The sequence below is a fragment of the Populus euphratica genome, unplaced genomic scaffold (genome assembly GCF_000495115.2).
Source record: "Populus euphratica unplaced genomic scaffold, PopEup_1.0 scaffold23.1, whole genome shotgun sequence".
NCBI lineage: Eukaryota > Viridiplantae > Streptophyta > Magnoliopsida > Malpighiales > Salicaceae > Populus > Populus euphratica.
In genome coordinates, this window is record NW_011499892.1 from 83,469 (window position 1) to 94,603 (window position 11,135).

An 11,135-nucleotide genomic window follows, 5' to 3' on the forward strand; every position below is an offset into this window, starting at 1 on the left:
GCCTTTCTCACTGTTGTAATTTTGAAAGAAAGACTGCCCTTTTTATTTACTTAAAGACACGACATGCCACATGTTAATTGGCACGATAAAAGACATCCACTGTTCCCCTCAAAGACTACTTCTAAAACCAGCAAGACCTGCATCATATAGAAATTTAGCTATTTTTCTCTGTTTAATTCTTCAAGTAATATTGTGTTTTTGTGATTATGGCTAATGGGCAAGCACCAACCAACCCCGTTCCTGCTATGAGAACATACCCGCCAGTGGAGCATCCAGTGGTGGTAATAGGGCCTAGGGCCACAGTACCTGGCACAGTACCCTGTTGAACTCGCCGTCTCCAGAAAGCTATGGAGTCTTGGAGAAAATTATTTTAAGGTGTCTGACATTAATGGCACCCTCATCTTCCAAGTCAAGAGTAAACTCTTAAGCTTGCATGATCGTCGTTTTCTGAAAGATGCAGCTGGTAACATCCTTGTCAATCTCAGGCAGAAGGTATGCTTAATTGATCATTTCATATGTTTTCTTAGCTTCTTCTTCGATGATATGGCTTGCTGCGTGTTATACTTCTCTCCAGATAATGATCTGCATCAAAGGTGGGAAGCTTTTAGAGGAGAAAGCAAGGAGGAGAAAGACTTGCTTTTCACAGCCAAGAAATCAAAGCTGTTCCAATTCAAGACTGAGTTAGACGTATTCTTGGGTAATAACAAAGGAGAGGTCCCTGATTTCAAGGTGAAAGGAGGCTACAGCGAGAGTTCCTGCTCTATACTTCTCGGAGATTCCAATACCATGCTTGCACAAGTTTAACGCTCCAATTCAGTCTTTAGTCCTAAGTCAACAACTATTTAATAGGTAATTATTAATTATTTAACTAGATTTGTGGCTGGGGGGATAAAAAAAAAAATAATTACAAAAAATTCAAGATACGAGTTATTGGTTAAATTAATAATTTAAAAAAAATATAACAATAATAAATAAACAAACAAAAAAATAATAATGAAAAAAAGTTAATAAAAATAGTTTTAAGCTAACTTGGATGATGGAACAAGCCAATGCTAAAAGTAAAATTGAAAAACAAATTAAGAAACAACAAAAATTCCGTAAATAACTTGTAAATTTTATGAATATTTACCTGAGATAGATAATTTTACAGAAAAAAATATTAAAAAAAAATAAAAATTAATTCATAATAAATTAAATAAAAAGATGACAACTCTAAAAAAAAAAAAAGGAAATAGATGAAGTTCAATATCTAGTAAAGAAAATAATGAAAGATGAAAAATAAGAAAAAATTAAAATTTGAAAAAGGTTGGAAAAATACTACTCGAGCCCACCAAATTCAAGTTACAAAATCTCTAACCTAGTGGTGATATTAGGATGACCATGTTCAAAACAAATTAAATAAAATCATAAAATTTAATTATCATTATCAAACAATTTAATATTGAAGAATAAAAATAAGTAATTTAACAAAACAATGAAAACAAATATGAGACAATCCAAATTGACTCATAAACTCACAATCATGAAAATTGTAAAATCTTTTAACCGAGTTCAACCAAGAAGAGTTTAATTCCTAACCAATTTAATTTTAAATGGTGAAATCATGAAGAAAAACTTGCCAAACAAATATAGAAATAAAAAAAATTAAGGATCAAATTTCATAGGAAAAAAACCATCCATGAAGGATAATTGTTTAGAAAAACAATAACCCAAAAAATACTTAGAACCTAATATAAAGGAAAGGGAAAAAATTACAAAAATAATTTTTAATAAATTAAATGTTACATGATAAAATTAAAATAATTCAATTTAAAAAATTGACAAAACAATATTAATTCATGTTAACTTTTGAAACTGCTGACTCTAGTTGTGAACTCGAGACTATTCTCATAACAATAAAAAAATATAAAAGTTAACCCCCAAATCCCGCGATCATATGATTAAGATCAAGATAACCCAATGAAAGTAAAGGAAACAAAAAAAAGGATAGAAAGACAAATTTAAAATAAATTAAATATTAAAAAATAAAATTAAAATAAATTAATTAAAAAATAATAATCTAGAAAGAAAAAGTTAACTCACGTTAACCTTTTAAATTAATAACTTTGGTAATGAATCTAAAATTAATCTTGTAGAAGGCATATCATAAAAAATAATGAAGTAAATTTAAAAAAAAAAGGTTGAAAATAAAAATAAAAAACATTATATTTTTTTTTAAAAAAAAGGAACAAACAAACCAAGCTAGCATGAGCAAACCTTTTAAACATTGTTTAATATCTAAAATTTATAATTCATGAAATTCTTGATTCGGATTCAATTAAGAAGTTTAATCTCTAATGAATTTAATCTAGAAGGATATAATCGTGACATAATTATCAATTTAAAAAACTTAACAAAGGAAAAAAGATAGCAATAAAAATAATAAGAATCAAATTTAATAAGAAAAAACCAATGGAGAATGAAATTGTAAAAAAAAAAGATAAAACATGATCCTAATCAAATTAAATAAAAAAAATAATGATCAAATTTGAAAAAAAATAATAGGGGGAAATTGGGAAAACCTATAATTTTATAGCTTATTAAAAATAAAATAAAAATTGTAATAAAAGAATGAGAAATAAATTTGAAAAATAAAAAAATAAAAGGGTGAAATAAAAAAACATTTTTAATTCCATGGCCTTTTAAAAATAAAAAAGATAGTAATTAAAAAGACAAGAACCAAATATGAAGAAAAAATAAATTACGGATATGAAATTCAAAGTAAGAGAGAGAAAAAAAATACAATCGAGGATATTAAAATCTTTTTAACACCACTCTAGAATATAATATTTGATAGCTAGACAATCTTATACACGTTGCCTTAACAATGTAGGGTTGTTCACATGTGTCAATAAATTTTTTTAATTACATTTAACTAATATAAATGACAAAAATGTCCTTGAATATCATTGGAATTTATAATAAAACTAATGTGAAATGAAAAAAAAATTCTTACAAGAGAGATATGTTGATTTTGTTATGAATGATATTAAAATAATTACACTATTTTAAAACAATTAAAAAGATAAAAAGCCCTTTAATAATAGGCATTATATTTTTTTTATAGGGTTAAATTAATAATTTTAATGTACACAAAATAAAAATGACGTGTCTAACTTCAGAAAATTTATAGAAGACAATTGTGTTATTGTGAAAAGACTACATAACCCCTAATGTTTAATTCAATGTTTTTTTTTTAACTAAGGGTAATTTAATACTTATTCTATATAATGAATATTGTTTTGAGTTTTAGTGATTGGTAACTTTTCAAGGAGAATTATTTTTTTGTTAATTCAATAATTATAGCTTTAAATAGTATTAAAAAACCATTGCTAAGAAACATTAAATATAGTGGTTAGCATGTAATTAATAGACTTTTAATTTCAATTATTGTTCTTTTATTTATGATGTTATAGTTTTTGAACTCACTTGGGACAAGTCATTGATCTCTAGGTGAAATGAATTCTTTTGTTTTTTTTCTTAAAACAATAATGTTATTTAAAAAAAATTAAAAGAAAATCAACGAGTTTTTACCAAATTTTTCTTAGAGTGATATAGTTGCATGTTAACCTTGATTTTTAAAAATATCATACTAGATTAATTATTTTTTATTTTTATTCAAACCTAACCGACCTAGACTTCAAGTCATGAATTAACCTTGCAGGTTAAGTTTTAAAATAGTGCACCATCCAAGTTTTTAAAAATATTTTCACATTAGATATCCTATTTTATGTTTTTCAATTTACCTTCCCGTACTTTCATAACATAGTTAAACGATTAACAAGAACAATAATATTGTTTGAGAATTTGTTTTATTCACACCCGCACTTATAATATTCGAGTTTTACAATTTGGTTAATTTGGAACTTGTTGCTCAACCCTTTATTTATTGCAAATTGAAAGGCTTTTAATTGGTTAATATATCCTATTTTAATCAAGAAGTTTATATTCATAAGAGCTCATACTTATATTGTTTTTATCATGTAAATGCAGATTCATAGAAAACATTCTCTCGCAAGTACTATCTTGGATACAGGCAGTTTTGGAGTGACTGTGTATCCTAATGTTGATTATGCCTTTATAACTGCTCTTGTGGTGATTCTTGATGAGATCAATTAATGCAGATCGCAGTGGCGAAGATTAAATACAACTTTTATTTTATTACGAGAGAGAAATGTCCAAGTTTAATACCTCTTGTTTTGTTAAAATAAATACAATGTATGTCTTATGGCTTTTTTCTAATGTAAAATGTATGTTGTCTGTGAAATAAAGTGTAAAATATATTATGTTTGTTAAGTTTTATAATCATTTATAGGATAAATTTTGAATTCTAATCAAACTAAAAAATTAATAGATAAATTTGAAATAAATGATCTTTCGATGAACTTCAAATGTTTTTGGAATATTTTCAAGATGCAAACCCAATAATTAATAACTTAATTATTTTGAAATTAATGACATTTTTTTTCTTAATTTTTTTTTTTTGAAGGGACAACTTTGTAAGCAGAGAAATAGAGACCCACAAGGATATATTGGCATGGCTGTATTCTGTGTTGGTTTGATGATATGTCTCAATAATCCACTCTCCACTTCAACATATATTGGCATAAACTTTATCAGCTTATTTTATGCTATTACCTTTTCTCTTTTTTTTTTGGCTTTCAACTTAACTTTATAAAGATACCTCAAACTCTTGAAATCTTTCCATATAGATTCATTCCCACGTTATATATGATTTAGTTATTGGATTAATTATAATGATAGGAAGGAGAATTTTAAGAGTTGTTAAGTTCAAGTCTTATTATTTGTATTTAGACGTATAAATAATTTATTTTTTAATTAAATTCATGCATAATACACTTTTTAGCTGTTGAATTGGCTAAAAACATTATTCGGTTGGAGTTGCTTGGTTGGAGTGTTTGGCTAATACATGATAATCTATACAGAAGATAAATTAAAATGAATTATAAACTTAAATTTTAATACAATTAATATTACAAACTTAATTCATAATAAAATTAATATTTAAAATAAATAATGAATTCATTATTATACTATTTTAATGCTATGAGAGAAGGTGAAAGATGAATTTACACTCTTTTAATTTATGTTAACTAGAAAGTTTCGTTACTTCTTTGGGTGAACATAAAAAAAAATTAACAAAAAACAAAATATTTATATATTGTTAATGTGTTTTTTAAAAACAAGAAAAATTCACAATGTACCTAATTAAATTTAATAAGACAAGCATCGTGTGAAGCTTTGTATTAACTTTCGATCTAAAACAAACAAAACTTGATTTCAGTTATTTTCTTATAAACAAATAACTTAAGAAACATCCTAGTAGCTTCAATAAATCCATTAATAATTTTAAAGTAGCCTTCAATCTTTAAAAAAAATAAAAAAACCAAAAAACATTCTAGAGGCTTGACCAACATTTTTCTACCAAATTAAAGAGTTAAAAACACTAAAATGGAACTTTTATTGGGTAAATGAAAACCGAGAAACCAGTAACAACTATTTGGGTGGTGGAATTATGAGCAATTGATCCACTTCGCCTCTCATCCCTCATTTTTTAGTGACCTTCTCTTTTTTTTCAAATTTAAAAACTAAAATATGTACAAATTAGAATTTTGAATCCAAATGTAAAACCTTAAGAAATGAGGATAAAAAATTAAATCTACTCAATTTATTAATTAAGTAAGAGATATCAAGCATTATGCAATTCATAATATATATTATATTTCTAATTATTCAAGAATATTTTAATTGGTTATTCCCTTATCTCTATTTTAGACAGATGTACACTTATATCAATTGATATTTTTAAAGTGTTATTGTTATCTTTAGAGAATTTCTTAAAAATTTTCTCAGCATAATAAAATTAGAAAAATATAAATCCATTATATTTCTTAGAATTTTTATTTTTAATATGATATTTGCAACACTTACATCTTTCATGTCAAGCTTATTAGCTAACATTTTTCTTGTAAGCTTAATCATGTGATCGTTATTACCTAAAATTAGCACATCATTCACATATAGACATCCAATAACATAACTTTTATTTGTGTTTCTCACATAAATTTATTTATCTATTTCAATTATTTTTAATTCATTTGACAAATAACCTTGTCAAACTTTTATAAATATTGTATAAGTGCTTGATTCAAATTATATAATGATTTGACAAACTTCCAAACTTTCTTTCCCTATTCATTATTAACAACAAACCTCTTGGCTTATATTCCATGTAAACCTTATAGGTCATTATTTTAAAAAGTTATTTTTATATTTATTTGATGTATTTCAAGTTTAGTAATAATTGCAATGGCTATTAACATTTGTATGGAAATTATTTTTGATATGGGTGAAAATGTGTCAAAATAATTCATACCTGCTTGTTTTCTAAAACCGTTAACAACAATTCTAACTTTATGTTTATCAACAGTGCAATTAACTTTCATCTTTCTTTTAAATATCCTTATATTTTGTTTTTCTACAAATATATCACTCTTTATTAGTGAAACTTTATTAGTGAGGTTATCAACCTCACTGATATTGGCTTGAACAATTTTTTTTGTAGGGATTCCTTGTTTACCCTTATTTATAGAATATTTGGTTACCTTTCACAACAAGATTTTTTTTATTTTTGTTGTGAGATTTTATCACCTATTTCGCAACTTTTTTTTTTCAGGGCACTAGAAGAATTGATTATCCTGTTGGATAATTTATTATCATCTTTTATCTTTTATCTTAAAATAAAGTTTTTAATTCTTATTTCATTGTGCTTATACTAAAAATAGTTCTTGAAGTCTTTTCAAAATAATAATAATTTTTTAATTATCCTTAATCACTTAGAATGACTCATTTAGAGACATACCTTCAACATGTATATTGTGTAAAATTAGTTAAAAATTTTGAACTTATCTTATTACATTTCTTGAATAAACCTTCTTGAAATCTAGAAATTTACTAACGATGAATTTAATCATATTAGCATCTTCAACTTCATACTTTTTATCTAAAACTTCCTATAATACTGATTATGAGTATTTTAACTTTTTAACTTTCAAAAATTACTATAAAATGAGTGAATGAAGAGTTTCTAACTTGAATTTTCTAGATTTTACACATTATTTCTCACTTCATTTTTAGAGTTTTTTCTTCTTCTTTTTACGTTTTTATTTTTCTCTTAAATAAAAATTAATTTTCACCATTATCAATCTTTAATTAACCATTATAGAATTAAATTTAGAAAAATCAAGAATTTTTTTAGATTAATATTTCTATTTAATCTCGTATTTATTTGAAGTTTACGGGAATTAGGTTGTAAGACAATATAGCAAGTTTTTTTCACTTTTTTATCATATTTTGAATTATGTTCATTTGACAATTTAAATTTAATAAAAATATTAAATACATATAATTTTCATTAATAACTTGGAAATATTAGATTTTATACTTGGTTCAAATTCTAATAAAATATGAAAGAAATAACGTAATGGTTAACAAATATAATTTTAGTCAAGTTACAAACGAAGCTTTCTTCAAAGCACTTTAACATGCTAATCAAGTCTGAAATTTATTCTATAGATAACAACTTTAAAAAAAAAATTAATGACGTGTCCGACTAAAGTCCACATATATTTATGCTAAACATATACTTAAAAAACCATGCCAACGTTTTACTAACAAGTATTAACAAAAATAATTAATTGGTTGTGTTTTGAAAGTACGGACAAGAACTCAAAGTTTGTATGAACTCCTTTTGAGAATATTGAAAGACAGGCCTAAAAGAACATATAATAATAAAAAAAACATATAGATCTATGTTTCTAGAGCAATAAACAAAAACATCTTATCATCATCCTGTATAAGAAAATTGATGTAAAATGAAATTTGAATTTAAATTTTGTCATCATTATCCTCGGTCGCATCAAGAATTACCACAAGAGCTATTATAAAAGCATAATCAACATTTGGGCACACCGTTACTTGAAAATCGTCTTTCCACCTTATCGTGGATTTAAGATTGTGTTGCTGATGCATCTGCATTTAATAAGCAACACATTAGAACTCTTTTCGAATACATCTTCCTATCTCATTCTGACAAGAGAGGGATAGAAAAAAAAGCATTTCAAGAATTATTATTAAAGCCTTAAAGTGCTCCAAAATCAAAATTGGTTTCGAGCTTACTTGTGCAACAATGGTGTTGGAATTTCCAAGATATATAGTGCATGAACTATCGATAAAAGCTCCTTCGATCCTAAAATCAGGAACGCTTTCTGTCGTGTTAGTAGGTAGGAATACATGTAACTTGCTCGAAACTAATTGGAACAGTGATGACTGCTTGACCGAGAAAAGTAAATCTTTCTGCTCTATGCTTTCTCCTCTGAAAACCTCCCACCTTCCATGTGCAGTCATTAGCTAAAAATATATGACGAAATGCATAATTAATCCCCGATAGTAAATGAAACTATCAACAACGTTAATGGAAACAAAGAATATTAAACGAGAAAACCCCACATTCTACATAGAATGACAAAGATTCGAGGTACAGTTATAAAACTCAACCAAGTCTATGAACTTGTCCAACATTTTAGCAGTCCACTTCAAATGGATCTAAATCAATTTAAAATAATTTTATTTAAAAATTTATTTAAAAAAATATTAATAATAATGTATTTTTAATTTTTTTTAAATCAAACTAAGTTTTATTTAGGTTATAAATAGTCAACTCTTATTTAATTATAAAACTTAAACTAAATTAAGTTGGGTCAAGTTTAATAACATTTTGAGAGATTTTAAAAGACAAAATTCATAATATTTTCAGATGATGCAAAGAAAGAAACACGTTAAAAAAAAAAAAACCCTCCAATTCTTTACCCATGTACTATATATATTTTGTACAAATAATGTTTTATAAACTAATGCCCTTGTGGCCATAAGAAAATTACAATCAAGAAATTATTTAATTAAATTATTATTTAAATTTTAAATTAATGTAAAAAAATTATTTATTCAAGTATATTAATTTATCGAGATTATATAGTATTTTTATTATTATTATTATTTAAAGAAAACAACACTATTCTACAACATGCATGGGTATTGATATTCGAATATACATGCCATACTCATAAGTTTTTTCAAGCGACTTTGGATACAAACTGCCATGACCACATGACCTATCTAAAAAAGGGTCTTAGTTAATAAAGTCAGCATAAGTGTGTGTGGGTACATTATTATTTTAAATAAATTCCTAAAAATATTAACAAGAAAATGTTTATCGAATTCTCAATCATTTTGATTAGTTAGATTTAAAGAGTCTATCTCTATGCAAGATCCACAGATTTTTGTAATAAGAATGGCATTCGAATTATTAATAATAATAATTTATAATTACTAATAAAACTAATTAAATATTTTAGTTACATGAACATTCAATCTTTTGTTTACATTTTAGATAGTTTGTTGAGTATTAATTAGATTTCAATTTTTTTTTAATGTGCATATGTCTGCATGCATATTAGAATCCAAAACCTAATTGGCTATTATTTTCTTAATAATTTCATTATAAAAAGTCTAAATCATTTTTTTTAAATATTGTCTATAACCAAATTTGCTCTTTTTTTATTTATATTTTAGCACCCAAAAACAACAAACAATCTAAAAATCATATAACAGAACCGATCGAGAGAACAAACAAGCCTACCTTATGTTTAAGAGAAACAAGAATGTTACCATATGCGTCTTGCAAATATCGTATATCACGAACTGTTGCGATCTTGCTTTTGACTTGGAAAATGAGATTTCCATCTTCATCAGTAACCTTACAATCATTCATTCCAAGACTAAATGTTTTCTGCATCATTTCTAGGTCTACGGGGTGCTGTGTCACGAACTCTTGCCCTATCACCACCACTGGGCTCTCAGGTGCCGCATTAGCTGCCATTTCCCCTGGAGCTGGCTCGGGATGTTGCCCGGTAGCCATGATCATGCACTCAAACAAGGTGGTATAAGCAGTATGGTGAATCATGTGGTATTTTATATTTATAGTGTGTGCAAATTAGGAGATATACAATTATCGATGCCTATAAATGTGGTGGACAAGGTCTTAATTATAGTGAGGGATTGACACCAAAATCTATTTGTATCACAGCTGGTAACAGGTGCTGTTCGTTCCTAAATATACAAAAAAGTTTTCTAAGTATTGATGAGTATATCCCTTTTTTCTTCTTAGCCAAATTGGGTCTTGCTGTGATTTTTGTATTTAGTGTTAAATTTGATAGAAAATGATAAACTACTTAACTAAATTTATTGTTTTAGTCAGTGTATCATAACTGTTACAATTTACCATTTCAATGCAATCTCCAGGAGTTGTTTCTTATCTTTGTTTATACTAAACTTCATGCCTCATAATTTTTTTTATAATATATATATATATATATATATATGAATTTTGTTTTTAAGATAATCAAGAAATATATTGAAATAGTCATTTAGAGGTTGACCAAAGTAGAACAACAAGAAGTTATTTGTTACATAACCTGGAGATTGCTAAAAACAAAGTAAAAGTTGGAAAAAAAAACATAAAAATACTCAAGTAATTGTTAAATAGTCAGTCACTAAGAATCTGAATATTATCAATCAGTATGACTCCTATCCACTTACTATTGTTATTCGTCCACCTCTGGATGTCGTTTGAAGTTCTAGCAAGGTCATTGAAAGTCTTCAGGACACACCAAGAGATACCCCAACCAAGAAATGAATTTGAACCAAAAATTCCAAGCAAATGTGCATTAAAGTAACAAATGGTCCGAAGCATCTAAATCATCCGTGTTGTAACCCAATTTTGGATTCACTAAAATGTTTTTGTTCTTTTATCTTATTATTCATGACAAAAAATATAATAAAAAAAGAAAAAAAAAAGAAAAAAAAAGAGTTTAAAATATATTTTCTCGAGTCAATCATCATTTTCTGTCAAAACCGAGTCCACCAGGTCAATACGGGTTAAACGATGTCGACCGGGATGAAAAATGAGTTTCGGGTCGTTTCGGGTCAAAACCGTCATTTTCTGTCAAAACCGAGTC

The 11,135-nt window shown here is 26.3% G+C and overlaps 1 protein-coding gene and 1 long non-coding RNA gene across 2 annotated transcripts; one reads left to right on the plus strand and one right to left on the minus strand.

Moving 5' to 3' along the window:
- The first annotated feature begins 6 nt into the window (after nt 1-6).
- LOC105131343 (uncharacterized) lies at nt 7-4,341 on the plus strand. The gene is made up of 3 exons (XR_843408.1): nt 7-492; nt 575-798; nt 4,033-4,341. It is a non-coding gene; the product is annotated as an uncharacterized LOC105131343 (long non-coding RNA).
- Nucleotides 4,342-7,947: 3,606 nt separating this feature from the next.
- Nucleotides 7,948-10,036, minus strand: LOC105131477 (protein LURP-one-related 10-like). Its single transcript, XM_011034478.1, has 3 exons — nt 9,758-10,036; nt 8,239-8,469; nt 7,948-8,091 (listed from the first exon to the last, which is right to left on the minus strand). The coding sequence occupies exons 1-3, from the start codon at nt 10,034-10,036 to the stop codon at nt 7,948-7,950; spliced, it is 654 nt and encodes a 217-aa protein (XP_011032780.1).
- Between the last annotated feature and the right edge of the window lie 1,099 nt (nt 10,037-11,135).

Excerpts from the sequence above, each read along its gene's own strand:
- LOC105131477 (XM_011034478.1), bottom strand. The coding sequence starts at position 10,036 with ATGGCTACCGGGCAACATCCCGAGCCAGCTCCAGGGGAAATGGCAGCT. Across the intron at positions 8,470-9,757 it reads TTGTTTCTCTTAAACATAAG|CTAATGACTGCACATGGAAG; the intron begins GTAGGCTTGTTT and ends ATATATTTTTAG. Across the intron at positions 8,092-8,238 it reads CCAACACCATTGTTGCACAA|ATGCATCAGCAACACAATCT; the intron begins GTAAGCTCGAAA and ends TATTAAATGCAG.